This window comes from Oncorhynchus tshawytscha, unplaced genomic scaffold (genome assembly GCF_018296145.1).
Source record: "Oncorhynchus tshawytscha isolate Ot180627B unplaced genomic scaffold, Otsh_v2.0 Un_contig_2098_pilon_pilon, whole genome shotgun sequence".
NCBI lineage: Eukaryota > Metazoa > Chordata > Actinopteri > Salmoniformes > Salmonidae > Oncorhynchus > Oncorhynchus tshawytscha.
Genome location: NW_024607717.1, coordinates 1 through 17,366, shown reverse-complemented (window position 1 = coordinate 17,366; position 17,366 = coordinate 1). Strand labels below are relative to the sequence as shown.

General features: G+C 46.7%; 1 protein-coding gene and 2 long non-coding RNA genes across 5 annotated transcripts; all 3 read left to right on the top strand.

Moving 5' to 3' along the window:
• The first annotated feature begins 493 nt into the window (after positions 1-493).
• Positions 494-7,896, top strand: LOC121842829 (pre-mRNA 3'-end-processing factor FIP1-like). Of its 3 annotated transcripts, none has more exons than XM_042312587.1 (8): positions 494-866; positions 1,387-1,438; positions 2,158-2,221; positions 3,614-3,720; positions 4,939-5,003; positions 5,801-5,907; positions 7,344-7,474; positions 7,869-7,896. In XM_042312587.1, the coding sequence occupies exons 1-6, from the start codon at positions 767-769 to the stop codon at positions 5,857-5,859; spliced, it is 447 nt and encodes a 148-aa protein (XP_042168521.1). In that variant the 5' UTR covers positions 494-766; the 3' UTR covers positions 5,860-5,907; positions 7,344-7,474; positions 7,869-7,896. The 3 variants fall into 3 exon arrangements, with proteins under 3 accessions (XP_042168521.1, XP_042168520.1, XP_042168522.1); XM_042312586.1 differs by having other exon boundaries at positions 495-866; positions 5,798-5,907; XM_042312588.1 differs by having other exon boundaries at positions 499-857; positions 5,798-5,907.
• Positions 7,897-11,417: 3,521 nt separating this feature from the next.
• On the top strand, positions 11,418-15,600 carry LOC121842831. Its single transcript, XR_006081331.1, has 3 exons — positions 11,418-11,449; positions 14,599-14,697; positions 15,518-15,600. It is a non-coding gene; the product is annotated as an uncharacterized LOC121842831 (long non-coding RNA).
• A 4-nt stretch (positions 15,601-15,604) lies between these two features.
• Positions 15,605-17,290, top strand: LOC121842830. The gene is made up of 3 exons (XR_006081330.1): positions 15,605-15,670; positions 16,399-16,898; positions 17,250-17,290. It is a non-coding gene; the product is annotated as an uncharacterized LOC121842830 (long non-coding RNA).
• Positions 17,291-17,366: the final 76 nt, after the last annotated feature.

The window sequence follows — 17,366 nt, the reverse complement described above, 5'->3', positions numbered from 1 at the left end:
TGGACTGGACTGCTGTTGTGTGCACAGTAGACATGACGATACACACCTAATTGAAGAGAATGATGTAGTTTTGGGTATTTAATGGACATTGTATATTGTGTTGTTTTTTTAATAAGGGAGTCTTGAATGTTTGTGTGGGACGCTATAAGAAGTGTATTCATGATTAGCATACAGGTATAGTGTATACAAGAATTAGCAGAATAGTTGTCCACACTGTAGTCACCAATGTATCAACACATAATTGTTGTGATGAACAAAATAGCAAGTAGATGTATCCCAGGGAGTGGTTTGCTACATTGTCTTTCAATAATAAAAAACAACTTCATGCTGTGTCCCCCCCCAAAAAAATAAAATCGGATTGATGTTATTTCGCCCTCTGGTGTCTTTAAAACGTTACTCCATTCGACACCCCGGTCCCAACTGCGCATGAACCGTTCAATGTTTGACTTCCGCCGACAGAATCCCGCTTAGACCAATAGGAAGACAGTTTGCTTGCCCTCTGTTGAAGGATTTACTTCCGGGCACACGGTCCACCCGCTAGCTCGTCGAAAATCAAAATGTATGAAGTGGATATTTTTCCGCGCTTCGAGATAATGCAATAATTTATGACGACTTCTGCTGTTTTAACTATAGATATATTTTTTGTTGTTGTTTGGTCGTGTGCATTTACTACTATCCGGGTTGTTTCGTTAAGCCAACTTAGCTAGCTGGAAAAACAAGAGTCGGGATCTTCGTGAAAGACACTTTCTTTACCGCTGGTTAAAAGATGTCTGCGGAAGAGGCGGCGGACAAAACAACCCCGGCGGACGCGAGTGCGGGAGACGGCGGAGACGAGGAAGAAGAGTGGCTCTACGGAGGTAAAAGAGGTGTTTACAATGAATATAACATTTAGCTAAGTGGTTCCAGTTATAACGAATGCAACTGCAAAGTCGTTAGCACAGGTGCTACCTGATTAGCACAGTTAGTTGCTGTAAGCCTAAAGGTGCCGTGGTGCTGCATGTGTTGGCCTAGTGTCACTGTAAACGTCAAGCCGACCCACTAAAGCTACAGCATTTCCTTCAGGATTGCAACAAGGATTGCACCAAGGATTGCACCAAGGATTGCACCAAGGATTGCACCAGGATTGCACCAAGGATTTGCACTTTGCTCAGTTTGTAGTTTGCTCAGTTTGTAGTTATCTAGCTACCTGTATGTGGGGGGAAATACAATGGACGGCAGAAGCATTGGATATGAATGGCTCGTTTGCATGGGATCTTCTGAACCAATAAACGTGGCTAGTTAGCTATGTAAGTTATTTAACTAGGTAACGTTAGATATTGTAATCTATGACTTTATCGTTGACATTTTTACCTTTCGTTAATGAATGAATGGTCGTTTCCCTTCTAGATGATGATGAGAGAGCCGATGAAGAAGAGGCCAAACTATCCGCTGCTGTCAGGTGACTTCCTCACCCCTCCACCCGTTTTGTGTATAAATAAGACTGTTATTGAGTTGTCTCAACTTTCTCTGTTGTATTGTCTACAGGATGTGTCTGAATCTATTGGTGATATTTACACCCTCAGTCTGAATAATGTGTTGGTGATATTTACGTCCTCAGTCTGAATAATGTGTTGGTGATATTTCAGTCCTCAGTCTGAATAATCTATTGATGATATTTACACTCTCAGTCTGAATAATGTGTTGGTGATATTTACACCCTCAGTCTGAATAATGTGTTGGTGATATTTACACTCTCAGTCTGAATAATGTGTTGGTGATATTTCAGTCCTCAGTCTGAATAATGTGTTGGTGATATTTACACCCTCAGTCTGAATAATGTGTTGGTGATATTTACACCCTCAGTCTGAATAATGTGTTGGTGATATTTACACCCTCAGTCTGAATAATCTATTGATGATATTTACACTCTCAGTCTGAATAATGTGTTGGTGATATTTCAGTCCTCAGTCTGAATAATGTGTTGGTGATATTTACACCCTCAGTCTGAATAATGTGTTGGTGATATTTACACCCTCAGTCTGAATAATGTGTTGGTGATATTTACGTCCTCAGTCTGAATAATGTGATGGTGATATTTACGTCCTCAGTCTGAATAATGTGTTGGTGATATTTACGTCCTCAGTCTGAATAATGTGTTGGTGATATTTACATCCTCAGTGCACCTATTCCTGCTACCGAGTCAGAAGAGGCAGCTACTACAGGCAACGGAGTGGAAGCTCAGGTAAGACCTCTTCCCCCTAGTGTGTCCCAAATGGCACCCTATTCCCCTGTAGTGCACCAAGTTTGACCGAAGTAGTGCACTACATAGGGAATAGAGTGCCAACTCTGGTCTAAAGTAGTGCACTACATAGGGAATAGGGTGCCAACTCTGGTCTAAAGTAGTGCACTATATAGGGAATAGGGTGCCAACTCTGGTCCAAGGTAGTGCACTATATAGGGAATAGGGTGCCATAGGGTTTTGATCTAAAGTAGTGCACTATATAGGGAATAGGGTGCCATTTGAGACCGAGGGGTAGTGTTTCTCCTATCGTTGTCGATGCAAGGCGGGGTGAATTGGGATTTGTGTGTAATTAAGTTCTGGAGTTTCTCCTGGTCAGTTCATGTGGTCTGGAAACACTTTATGACCTACTGTGTTCAGGAGATGGGTTCTGATCCGGGTTTCTGTCTCTCTCTGTTTGTTCCTCTCTCCTCCCCCTTCTCTCTTTCCCTCCCTCTTTTTCCATCTCTCTCCCTATCCCCCTTTCCTCTCTTTCCCCCTTTCCTCTCTTTCCCCCTCCTCCCCTCTCTCTCATCCCCTCTCTCTCTCTCCATCCCCTCTCTCTCTCTCCATCCCCTCTCTCTCTCCATCCCCTCTCTCTCTCCATCCCCTCTCTCTCTCCATCCCCTCTCTCTCTCCATCCCCTCTCTCTCTCCATCCCCTCTCTCTCCATCCCCTCTCTCTCCATCCCCTCTCTCTCCATCCTCTCTCTCTCTCCATCCCCTCTCTCTCTCCATCCCCTCTCTCTCTCCACCCCCCTCTCCATCCCCCTCTCTCTCCCCCCCCTCTCTCTCTCCATCCCCCTCTCTCTCCCTCCCCTCTCTCTCTCTCTCCATCCCCCTCTCTCTCTCCATCCCCCTCTCTCTCTCCATCCCCCTCTCTCTCTCCTCCCCCTCTCCCTATCCCCCTTCCCTCTCTCTCTCCATCCCCTCTCTCTCTCCATCCCCTCTCTCTCTCCATCCCCTCTCTCTCTCCATCCCCTCTCTCTCTCCATCCCCTCTCTCTCTCCATCCCCTCTCTCCCCTCTCCATCCCCTCTCTCTCTCCATCCCCTCTCTCTCTCCACCCCCCCTCTCTCCCTCCCCTCTCTCTCTCTCTCCATCCCCTCTCTCTCTCTCCATCCCCCTCTCTCTCTCCATCCCCCTCTCTCTCTCATCCCCCTCTCTCTCTCCATCCCCCTCTCTCTCTCATCCCCCTCTCTCTCTCTCCCTCCCCTCTCTCTCTCTCCCTCCCCTCTCTCTCTCTCCATCCCCCTCTCTCTCTCCATCCCCCTCTCTCTCTCCTCCCCCTCTCCCTATCCCCCTTCCCTCTCTTTCCCTCTCCACCCCTCTCTCTCTCCCCCCTCTCTCTTTCTCAGGAGAAGGAGCCAGGAGATGATGACGACAGTGATAGCGACAGCGACGATGATGACGATGATGTTCGTGTCACCATCGGAGACATCAAGACCGGAGCCCCACAGTACACGTACGTGTCTTTAAAGTAGAGGTCCCCACAGTACACGTCTTTAACGTAGAGGTCCCCACAGTGCGTGTCTTTAATGTAGAGGTCCCCACAGTGCGTGTCTTTAATGTAGAGGTCCCCACAGTACGCGTCTTTAAAGTAGAGGTCCCCACAGTACGCGTCTTTAAAGTAGAGGTCCCCACAGTACGCGTCTTTAAAGTAGAGGTACATTGGTGTTTAGGGTTAGGTACATTGGTGTTTAGGGTTAGGCACATTGGTGTTTAGGGTTAGGTACATTGGTGTTTAGGGTTAGGTACATTTGTGTTTAGGGTTAGGTACATTGGTGTTTAGGGTTAGGTACATTGGTGTTTAGGGTGTTTATTGGTGCAACGACAGTTTGTTTTCGCGAATGCGCTTGTTAAATCACCCGTTTGGCGAAGTAGGCTGTGATTGGATGATAAATTAACAGGCACTGCATCGATTATAGGCAACGCAGAGACAAGCTAGTTAAACTAGTAATATCATCAACCATGTGTAGTTAACTAGTGATTATGTTAACATAGTTTTTATAAGATACAGAATAGATACGGGATAGTTCAACCGTAATGTCTTTAAAGGGATAGTTCAACCGTAATGTCTTTAAAGGGATAGTTCAACCGTAATGTCTTTAAAGGGGTAGTTCACCCGTAATGTCTTTAAAGGGGTAGTTCATCCGTAATGTCTTTAAAGGGATAGTTCATCCGTAATGTCTTTAAAGGGATAGTTCATCCGTAATGTCTTTAAAGGGATAGTTCATCCGTAATGTCTTTAAAGGGATAGTTCATCCGTAATGTCTTTAAAGGGATAGTTCATCCGTAATGTCTTTAAAGGGATAGTTCAACCGTAATGTCTTTAAAGGGATAGTTCATCCGTAATGTCTTTAAAGGGATAGTTCATCCGTAATGTCTTTAAAGGGATAGTTCATCCGTAATGTCTTTAAAGGGATAGTTCACCGCAATGACTAAGCAGATCTGACCTTATTATTCCCAGATAAAGGGGTTCAGGCTGATGAGCCTGAATTCATCTATTGTATTTCACAGCCTTTGAAGCTGTTGTTGTTGTTGACATGTCTGGTTTGTTGTTGTTCTTGTTGACATGTCTGGTTTGTTGTTGTTGTTGTTCTTGTTGACATGTCTGGTTTGTTGTTGTTGTTGACATGTCTGGTTTGTTGTTGTTGTTGACATGTCTGGTTTGTTGTTGTAGGACGTATGGAGTGGCTCCTGTTAACCTGAACATAAAGACAGCGGGAGCCAGACCCTATGGAACAGGTACTGTAGTGTTCTGTTCTTCACCTGTTCTATGCACCTGACTTTACACAGGCCGACATGGAGTGGGAAATGTATAGTACAGGCTGATAGAGGTGTCCATTCCCACTGCCATGGTTGTCCATTCCCACCGCCATGGGTGTCCATTCCCACCACCATAGGTGTCCATTCCCACCACCATAGGTGTCCATTCCCACCACCATAGGTGTCCAGTCCCACCACCATAGGTGTCCAGTCCCACCACCATAGGTGTCCAGTCCCACCACCATAGGTGTCCAGTCCCACCACCATAGGTGTCCATTCCCACCACCATAGGTGTCCAGTCCCACCACCATAGGTGTCCAGTCCCACCACCATAGGTGTCCAGTCCCACCACCATAGGTGTCCAGTCCCACCACCATAGGTGTCCAGTCCCACCACCATAGGTGTCCAGTCCCACCACCATAGGTGTCCAGTCCCACCACCATAGGTGTCCATTCCCACCACCATAGGTGTCCATTCCCACCACCATAGGTGTCCATTCCCACCACCATAGGTGTCCATTCCCACCACCATAGGTGTCCATTCCCACCTCCATGTCTAGGTGTCCATTCCCACCTCCATGTCTTGACAGGTGTCCATTCCCACCACCATAGGTGTCCATTCCCACCTCCATGTCTTGGGCAGCTAAGTGTAACTAGATGGTATAAATGTAGATATTGTTGATGTACTAAATTGTCCTCTGTATATTTTAACACGGGTAGATATTCTAAATGTTTATTTTCCATGTGGTGTCCTGGTTTCTATTCTCTCTCTAGTAGGGAACAAGTTAAAGGGTGTGGATCTGGAGGCCCCGGAAACATCAATGGAGTCCCAGTAGTGGAGGTGGACATGGAGACATTCGAGGAGAAACCCTGGAGGAAACCAGGTACGGGTTACTGTGGGTGGGGTTACTGTGGGTGGGGTTACTGTGGGTGGGGTTACTGTGGGTGGGGTTACTGTGGGTGGGGTTACTGTGGGTGGGGTTACTGTGGGTGGGGTTACTGTGGGTGGGGTTACTGTGGGACATTCGAGGAGAAATCCTGGAGGAAACCAGGTACGGGTTACTGTGGGCGGGGTTACTGTGGGCGGGGTTACTGTGGGCGGGGTTACTGTGGGTGGGGTTACTGTGGGTGGGGTTACTGTGGGTGGGGTTACTGTGGGTGGGGTTACTGTGGGACATTCGAGGAGAAATCCTGGAGGAAACCAGGTACGGGTTACTGTGGGCGGGGTTACTGTGGGCGGAGTTACTGTGGGACATTCGAGGAGAAACCCTGGAGGAAACCAGGTACGCGTTACTGTGTCCTCTGACAGTGGGCGGGGTTACGTTTCTGATTGGTCCACTTTTACACTGAGAGGCTTGGTAGGAGTTTGTAAACATAAACGTCTGTGTGTGTGTCTGTGTGTGTGTCTGTGTGTGTGTCTGTGTGTGTCTGTCTGTGTGTGTCTGTCTGTCTGTGTGTGTCTGTCTGTCTGTGTGTGTCTGTCTGTGTGTGTCTGTCTGTCTGTGTGTCTGTGTGTGTCTGTTGCTGTCTGTGTGTGTGTGTCTGTGTGTGTGTGTCTGTGTGTGTGTCTGTCTGTCTGTCTGTGTGTGTGTCTGTGTGTGTCTGTCTGTGTGTGTGTGTCTGTGTGTGTGTGTCTGTCTGTGTGTGTCCTGTGTGTGTGTGTCTGTCTGTGTGTGTCTGTGTGTCTGTCTGTGTGTGTCTGTGTGTGTCTGTGTGTGTGTGTCTGTGTGTGTCTCTGTCTGTGTGTGTGTGTCTGTCTGTGTGTGTCTGTCTGTGTGTGTCTGTGTGTCTGTGTGTGTCCTGTGTGTGTGTGTCTGTGTGTGTCTGTCTGTGTGTGTGTGTCTGTCTGTGTGTGTCTGTCTGTCTGTGTGTGTCTGTCTGTGTCTGTCTGTGCGTGTCTGTCTGTGTGTGTCTGTCTGTGTGTGTCTGTCTCTGTGTGTGTGTGTGTGTCTGTCTGTGTGTGTCTGTCTGTGTGTGTCTGTGCGTGTCTGTCTGTGTGTCTGTCTGTGTGTCTGTGTGTGTGTCTGTGTGTGTGTCTGTCTGTGTGTGTCTGTCTGTGTGTCTGTCTGTCTGTGTGTGTGTCTGTGTGTGTGTGTGTGTGTGTCTGTGTGTGTGTGTCTGTGTGTGTGTGTGTCTGTGTGTGTCTGTCTGTGTGTGTCTGTCTGTCTGTGTGTGTCTGTCTGTGTGTGTCTGTCTGTGTGTGTCTGTCTGTGTGTGTCTGTCTGTGTGTGTCTGTCTGTGTGTGTCTGTCTGTGTGTGTCTGTCTGTGTGTGTCTGTCTGTGTGTGTCTGTCTGTGTGTGTCTGTCTGTGTGTGTCTAGGTGCTGACCTGTCTGACTACTTTAACTATGGGTTCAACGAGGACACGTGGAAGGGCTACTGTGACAAACAGAAGAGGCTGAGGATGGGCCTGGAGGTCGTCAACATCTCCTCCACCACCAGCAAAATCACTGTAAGACACAACATCTCCTCCACTACCAGCTAAATCACTAAGACACAACATCTCCTCCACTACCAGCTAAATCACTAAGATACAACATCTCCTCCACTACCAGCTAAATCACTAAGATACAACATCTCCTCCACTACCAGCTAAATCACTAAGACACAACATCTCCTCCACTACCAGCTAAATCACTAAGACACAACATCTCCTCCACTACCAGCTAAATCACTAAGATACATCTCCTAAACTCCCTTCTCTCTCCTCCTCTCAATTACCTTCCTTCTTTGTCTCATTGAATTGCCATATGATAATCAGTGTAAAACAGATAAACCAGAGTTGTTTAAAACCAAGATATCCATTTAAAGATAATGTTATAAACCTACTCTACTCCCCCCCCCAGGTTCAGCAGGGCAGGACGGGGAATGAGAAGGAAGTGAGTTTACCCATCCACACGTCCAAACCTGACTTCCCCACTCCAGCCAGCCTCTACAAGACATCCATGAACATGAACCACCAGGTAAGAGCTGTACACAGGTCAGATGAATAAGAGCTGTACACAGGTCAGATGAATAAGAGCTGTACACAGGTCAGATGAATAAGAGCTGTACACAGGTCAGATGAATAAGAGCCGTAAGGTTAGCCTAGGACAGGTAGAGATGGTCAGAGCTGTACACAGGTCAGATGAATAAGAGCTGTACACAGGTCAGATGAATAAGAGCCGTAAGGTTAGCCTAGGACAGGTAGAGATGGTAAGAGCTGTACACAGGTCAGATGAATAAGAGCTGTACACAGGTCAGATGAATAAGAGCTGTACACAGGTCAGATGGTAAGAGCTGTACACAGGTCAGATGAATAAGAGCTGTACACAGGTCAGATGAATAAGAGCTGTACACAGGTCAGGTGAATAAGAGCTGTACACAGGTCAGATGAATAAGAGCTGTACACAGGTCAGATGGGTAAGAGCTGTACACAGGTCAGATGAATAAGAGCTGTACACAGGTCAGATGAATAAGAGCTGTACACAGGTCAGATGAATAAGAGCTGTACACAGGTCAGATGAATAAGAGCTGTACACAGGTCAGATGAATAAGAGCTGTACACAGGTCAGATGAATAAGAGCTGTACACAGGTCAGATGAATAAGAGCTGTACACAGGTCAGATGAATAAGAGCTGTACACAGGTCAGATGAATAAGAGCTGTACACAGGTCAGATGAATAAGAGCTGTACACAGGTCAGATGAATAAGAGCTGTACACAGGTCAGATGAATAAGAGCTGTACACAGGTCAGATGAATAAGAGCTGTACACAGGTCAGATGAATAAGAGCTGTACACAGGTCAGATGGTAAGAGCTGTACACAGGTCAGATGGTAAGAGCTGTACACAGGTCAGATGGTAAGAGCTGTACACAGGTCAGATGATAAGAGCTGTACACAGGTCAGATGAATAAGAGCCGTAAGGTTAGCCTAGGACAGGTAGAGATGGTAAGAGCTGTACACAGGTCAGATGAATAAGAGCTGTACACAGGTCAGATGAATAAGAGCCGTAAGGTTAGCCTAGGACAGGTAGTGATGGTCAGAGCTGTACACAGGTCAGATGAATAAGAGCCGTAAGGTTAGCCTAGGACAGGTAGAGATGGTCAGAGCTGTACACAGGTCAGATGAATAAGAGCCGTAAGGTTAGCCTAGGACAGGTAGAGATGGTAAGAGCTGTACACAGGTCAGATGAATAAGATCTGTACACAGGTCAGATGAATAAGAGCCGTAAGGTTAGCCTAGGACAGGTAGAGATGGTCAGAGCTGTACACAGGTCAGATGGTAAGAGCTGTACACAGGTCAGATGAATAAGAGCCGTAAGGTTAGCCTAGGACCGGTAGTGATGGTAAGAGCTGTACACAGGTCAGATGAATAAGAGCTGTACACAGGTCAGATGAATAAGAGCTGTACACAGGTCAGATGAATAAGAGCTGTACACAGGTCAGGTGAATAAGAGCTGTACACAGGTCAGATGAATAAGAGCTGTACACAGGTCAGATGAATAAGAGCTGTACACAGGTCAGATGAATAAGAGCCGTAAGGTTAGCCTAGGACAGGTAGAGATGGTCAGAGCTGTACACAGGTCAGATGAATAAGAGCTGTATACAGGTCAGATGAATAAGAGCCGTAAGGTTAGCCTAGGACAGGTAGAGATGGTCAGAGCTGTACACAGGTCAGGACAGGTACATATAGGTTAGCCTAGGACAGGTAGAGATGGTCAGAGCTGTACACAGGTCAGATGAATAAGAGCCGTAAGGTTAGCCTAGGACAGGTAGAGATGAATAAGAGCCGTAAGGTTAGCCTAGGACAGGTAGAGATGAATAAGAGCCGTAAGGTTAGCCTAGGACTGGTAGAGATGGTCAGAGCTGTACACAGGTCAGATGAATAAGAGCTGTACACAGGTCAGATGAATAAGAGCCGTGAGGTTAGTCTAGGACAGGTAGAGATGGTCAGAGCTGTACACAGGTCAGACTAGGACAGGTAGAGATGGTCAGAGCTGTACACAGGTCAGGACAGGTACATATAGGTTAGCATAGGACAGGTAGAGATGGTCAGAGCTGTACACAGATCAGATGAATAAGAGCCGTAAGGTTAGCCTAGGACAGGTAGAGATGAATAAGAGCCGTACACAGGTCAGATGAATAAGAGCCGTAAGGTTAGCCTAGGACAGGTAGAGATGGTCAGAGCTGTACACAGGTCAGACTAGGACAGGTAGAGATGGTCAGAGCTGTACACAGGTCAGGACAGGTACATATAGGTTAGCATAGGACAGGTAGAGATGGTCAGAGCTGTACACAGATCAGATGAATAAGAGCCGTAAGGTTAGCCTAGGACAGGTAGAGATGAATAAGAGCCGTACACAGGTCAGGTGAATAAGAGCCGTAAGGTTAGCCTAGGACAGGTAGAGACAGACCGTAAGGTTAGCCTAGGACAGGTAGAACAGGCCGTAAGGTTAGCCTAGGACAGGTAGAGACAGGCCGTAAGGTTAGCCTAGGACAGGTAGAGACAGGCCGTAAGGTTAGCCTAGGACAGGTAGAGACAGACCGTAAGGTTAGCCTAGGACAGGAGACAGACCGTAGAGGACAGGTAGAGACAGGCCGTAAGGTTAGCCTGGGACAGGTAGAGACAGTAAGGTTAGCCTAGGACAGGTACAGACAGACGGTGAGGTTAGTCTAGGACAGGTAGAGACAGACCGTGAGGTTAGCTTAGGACAGGTACATATAGACGGACTGTAAGGTTAGCCTAGGACAGGTAGAGACAGGCCGTAAGGTTAGCCTAGGACTGGTACATATATACGGACTGTAAGGTTAGCCTAGGACATGTACAGATAGTAAGGTTATCCTAGGACAGGTTAAGCGACAGTAAGGTTATCCTAGGACAGGTTAGGCGACAGTGAGGTTATCCTAGGGCAGGTACAGACAGTAAGGTTTGCCTAGGACAGGTACAGACAGTGAGGTTAGCCTAGGACAGGTACAGACAGTACGGTTAGCCTAGGACAGGTTGTACGGTAAGGTTATCCCAGGACAGATACGGACAGTAAGGTTATCCTAGGACAGGTAAAGATACGGTAAGGTTATCCTAGGACAGGTTAAGAGACATGAGAGAGACTCATGTATTAGCTCTGGTAGAGGATTTGGCAAAACACTGTCTGGCAGACAGACAGGCAGACAGACAGGCAGACAGACAGGCAGACAGACAGACAGACAGACAGGCAGACAGACAGGCAGACAGACAGACAGACAGGCAGACAGACAGACAGACAGACAGACAGGCAGAGACAGACAGACACACAAGCTTGCTTCCGTTTTTCTCCTCACAGTACACGTGAATGAGTTCCTCTGAGTGTGTGAGGGGAGGTCTAACTGTGTCTCCCCCTTCTCCCTCTGATGGTAGGATCTCCCCCCACAGTGGACTGCTCCCCCGTCCAGGACATGTCCTACTATACGTGAGTGGGATGGGGCTTTATCACTACAACACACTGATACATGGGATGGGGCTTTATCACTACAACACACTGATACATGGGATGGGGCTTTATCACTACAACACACTGATACATGGGATGGGGCTTTATCACTATAACACACTGATACACGGGATGGGGCTTTATCACTACAACACACTGATACATGGGATGGGGCTCTATCACTATAACACACTGATACATGGGATGGGGCTTTATCACTACAACACACTGATACACGGGATGGGGCTTTATCACTACAACACACTGATACATGGGATGGGGCTCTATCACTATAACACACTGATACATGGGATGGGGCTTTATCACTACAACACACTGATACACGGGATGGGGCTTTATCACTACAACACACTGATACACGGGATGGGGCTTTATCACTATAACACACTTGATACATGGGATGGGGCTTTATCACTACAACACACTGATACATGGGATGGGGCTTTATCACTACAACACACTTGATACATGGGACGGGGCTTGTTCACTACAACACACTGATACATTCATCTTGAGTTGGATGGGGCTTTATCACTACAACACACTGATACATGGGATGGGGCTTTATCACTACAACACACTGATACATGGGATGGGGCTCTATCACTACAACACACTGATACATGGGATGGGGCTTTATCACAACAACACACTGATACACGGGATGGGGCTTTATCACTATAACACACTGATACATGGGATGGGGCTTTATCACTACAACACACTGATACATGGGATGGGGCTCTATCACTACAACACACTGATACATGGGATGGGGCTTTATCACTATAACACACTGATACATGGGATGGGGCTTTATCACTATAACACACTGATACATGGGATGGGGCTTTATCACTACAACACACTGATACACGGGATGGGGCTTTATCACTACAACACACTTGATACATGGGATGGGGCTTTATCACTACAACACACTGATACATTCATCTTGAGTTGGATGGGGCTTTATCACTACAACACACTGATACATTCATCTTGAGTTGGATGGGGCTTTATCACTACAACACACTGATACATGGGATGGGGCTTGTTCACTACAACACACTGATACATGGCATGGGGCTTTATCACTACAACACACTGATACATCCATGTACAGTATTGAGTGGGATGGGGCTTGTTCACAACAACACACTGATACATCCATGTACAGTATTGAGTGGGATGGGGCTTTATCACTACAACACACTGATACATCCATGTATAGTATTGAGTGGGATGGGGCTTTATCACTACAACACACTGATACATGGGATGGGGCTTGTTCACAACAACACACTGATACATGGGATGGGGCTTTATCACTACAACACACTGATACATGGGATGGGGCTTTATCACTACAACACACTGATACATCCATGTATAGTATTGAGTGGGATGGGGCTTTATCACTACAACACACTGATACATGGGATGGGGCTTTATCACTACAACACACTGATATATGGGATGGGGCTTTATCACTACAACACACTGATACATGGGATGGGGCTTTATCACAACAACACACTGATACATGGGATGGGGCTTTATCACTACAACACACTGATATATGGGATGGGGCTTTATCACTACAACACACTGATACATGGGATGGGGCTTGTTCACTACAACACACTGATACATTCATCTTGAGTTGGATGGGGCTTTATCACTACAACACACTGATACATGGGATGGGGCTTTATCACTACAACACACTGATACATGGGATGGGGCTTTATCACTACAACACACTGATACATGGGATGGGGCTTTATCACTACAACACACTGATACATGGGACGGGGCTTTATCACAACAACACACTGATACATGGGACGGGGCTTTATCACAACAACACACTGATACATCCATGTACAGTATTCTGTCTTGTCCAGATGCTATTTAAAACACAAAATAAACTCATTTTAATTTCCCTCGGCCGATAAACTAGTGACAAACGTCGTAGTTGCGTCACGTCGTTAGGGCACAACGTGGTAGACAACAATTGTCACCGCGGCAGACAACAATTGTCTCCGCGGCAACGTTAAGTTTAACGGGAGTCATCACCTTGGCAACAGTAAACACATTTAAATGCAACACACGTATGCACATTGACTCACGTGTGTGTGTGACAGGTGATAGCCATGTTATAGACATGTAATAACAGATTCTACATCTTATGTGTGTATTAGTGCTGCTGTGTGTTGTCCTTTCTGACTTTAGTGTCCTGTCACCGATCTGTGGTGTGGTGGTTAGGTACCGATCTGTCTGTGGTGGTTAGGTACTGATCTGTCGGTGGTGGTTAGGTACCGATCTGTCTGTGGTGGTTAGGTACTGATCTGTCGGTGGTGGTTAGGTACTGATCTGTCTGTGGTGTGGCGGTTAGGTACCCCGATCTGTCTGTGGTGGTGAGGTACCGATCTGTCTGTGGTGTGGCGGTTAGGTACCCCGATCTGTCTGTGGTGTGGTGGTTAGGTACCCGATCTGTCTGTGGTGTGGTGGTTAGGTACCCGATCTGTCTGTGGTGTGGTGGTTAGGTACCCGATCTGTCTGTGGTGTGGTGGTTAGGTACCCCGATCTGTCTGTGGTGTGGTGGTTAGGTACCCGATCTGTCTGTGGTGTGGTGGTTAGGTACAGAGCTGTCTGTGGTGTGGTGGTTAGGTACAGAGCTGTCTGTGGTGTGGTGGTTAGGTACAGATCTGTCTGTGGTGTGGTGGTTAGGTACCCCGAACTGTCTGTGGTGTGGTGGTTAGGTACCCCGAACTGTCTGTGGTGTGGTGGTTAGGTACCCCGAACTGTCTGTGGTGTGGTGGTTAGGTAGTCTAGTGGTTAAGAGCGTTGGCTTAGTCGTTAATGACTGAGAAGACGGCAGGTAGTCTAGTGGTTAAGAGCGTTGTCTTAGTCGTTAATGACTGAGTAGACGGCAGGTAGTCTAGTGGTTGGAAGGTTGCTTGTTCGAATCCCAGAGCCAACTAGGCGAAACATCTCATCTTGAGCCAAAAGGCCCTTAGTCGTGACAGCTTCCTGTTTGTTGTTCCGGAGGAGATGGTCTGCTGAGTGACTCATGTTGTACGGCGTGGGGTTGTGTTCAGGAAGACCAGTGGTACGATCGACGTGATTGGAGGAGGGACCGCTACCATCAGCAGAGTGGAGGGACGACGAAGACACAACCTGGAGGAAACAACATCCAGGTACACACACACACAGGGAAACACATCCAGGAGGATACACAACACACAGGTATATACACACACACACACACACACACACACACACACACACACACACAAACAACCTGGAGGGAAACAACATCCAGGTACACACACACACACACACACACCTGGAGGGAACAACATCCAGACACACACACACACACACACACACACACACACACACACACACAACCTGGAGGAAACAACATCCAGACACACACACACACACACACACACACCTGGAGGGAAACAACATCCAGGTACACACACACACACACACACACCTGGAGGGAAACAACATCCAGGTACACACACACACACACACACCACCTGGAGGAAACAACATCCAGGTACACACACACAACCCAATATTTAGGAAGTTGTTCTTAATGTTTTGTAAACTCAGTGTAATATTACGTGAACTAAACAGAAAAATATATATTATTAAATAAAAATAAAATAATGAGCCATACATTGACACATCGAGTCCAAAACGTCAGTTAAAAACATAAATATAATATTAAGGTAGTTTTAAGTCTTCCAGGAACTCATCTTTAATTTCCTGAGGAAAACAGTTCCTTGCTGTTATGAAAACCTTATGTTGACACCCAGAGTCATATTTTAGTTTTATTTAGTCTTTTCAACAGGTTTGTAAAGGACTTTTTAGCCTGGTATCGTAGTAATACTGGTGTCGGGACAACCCTTCACTAACACATGAAATGACATGGCCTACATAGAAGTTCTGTTGGCTGTTGAATCACATACCCAGTTGTGATTTGGCCATTTCTTCGTTGTCTAGGTGATTTCGGAACACTCGTCGTCGGACGCTGAGCAAAACCCCAACAAGATGCCCCCCTTCTTCCCCCGGCCCCCTCCCCCAAACATCCCTCCTCCCCATTCCTTCCCCCTCCTCCCAACGTCAGCCAGGCTCCCCCTCTCATCCCACCACCAAGTAAGTCTACACCTCTCTCACTTTGTCATTCTTTCTCCTCCCCCCCTCTGTCTCTCTCTCTGTCTCCTCTCTCTCTCTCTGTCTCCTCTCTCCTCTCTTGTCTCTCTCTCTCTCTCTTGTCTCCTCTCTCTCTTGTCTCCTCTCTCTCTCTCTTGTCTCCTCTCTCTCTTGTCTCCTCTCTCTCTCTCTTGTCTCCTCTCTCTCTCTTGTCTCCTCTCTCTCTCTCTCTGTCTCCTCTCTCTCTCTCTTGTCTCCTCTCTCTCTCTGTCCTCCTCTCTCTTGTCTCCTCTCTCTCTCTTTGTCTCCCCCGTCTCTCTCTCTTGTCTCCTCTCTCTCTCTGTCTCTGTCTCCTCTCTCGCTCTCTGTCTCCTCTCTCTCTCTGTCTCCCCGTCTCTCTTTCTGTCTCTCTCTGTCTCCTCTCCCCCCGTCTCTGTCTCTCTCTCTCTCTCTGTCCCCCCGTCTCCCTCTCTCTCTCTGTCTCCTCTGTCTCCTCTCTCTCTCTGCCTCTTCTCTCTCTGCCTCTTCTCTCTCTGCCTCTTCTCTCTCTGCCTCCTCTCTCTCTCCCCCCGTCTCTCTCTCTCTCCTGCTTTCTGTCTCTTTCCCTCTAACTTTCTCTCCCACATTCTCTCCCAGGCTCTAACTTTCTCTCCCTTTTATATATTTGTATATTCACCCTGTTTAACTTTCCCACAGAGAGGAATTTGCTAACAATTGTTTTTATTTGTTAGGAATACCTATGAATGTCCCTCCTCCTGGTAAGAACAATACTCCCAACTATACTCACTCTTACCAGACAAAATACACAATGACATTCATGATGTGGGAAAGACTGAAGAGTTCCACATATTGGTATACTATACAGGTTTTATCTGTCTCAATGTACCCAGTTAGAATGTGTCAGTGTGGTGATGTCATAGTCATATTGTGGTATAGACTCAACAGTTAGAATGTATCAGTGTGATGATGTCATAATGTGGTATAGACTCAACAGATAGAATGTGTCAGTGTGGTGATGTCATAATGCGGTATAGACAACAGGTAGAATGTGTGGTGATGTCATAATGTGGTATAGACTCAACAGTTAGAATGTGTCAGTGTGTTGATGTCATAATGTGGTATAGACTCAACAGTTAGAATGTGTCTGTCTGGTGATGTCATAATGTGGTATAGACTCAACAGTTGGAATGTGTCAGTGTGGAGATGTCATAATGTGGTATAGACTCAACAGGTAGAATGTGGTGTGGTGATGTCATAGTCAATGCGGTACAGACTCAACAGTCAGAATGTGTCAGTGATGTCATAGTCATAATGTGGTACAGACTCAACAGTTATAATGTGTCAGTGTGGTGATGTCATAGTCATAATGTGGTACAGACTCAACAGTTAGAATGTGTCAGTGTGGTGATGTCATAATGTGGTATAGACTCAACAGTTAGAATGTGTCAGTGTGTTGATGTCATAATGTGGTATAGACTCAACAGTTAGAATGTGTCTGTCTGGTGATGTCATAATGTGGTATAGACTCAACAGTTGGAATGTGTCAGTGTGGAGATGTCATAATGTGGTATAGACTCAACAGGTAGAATGTGTGGTGTGGTGATGTCATAGTCATAATGTGGTATAGACTCAACAGTTAGAATGTGTCAGTGTGGTGATGTCCTCAATGTGGTACAGACTCAACAGTTAGAATGTTTCA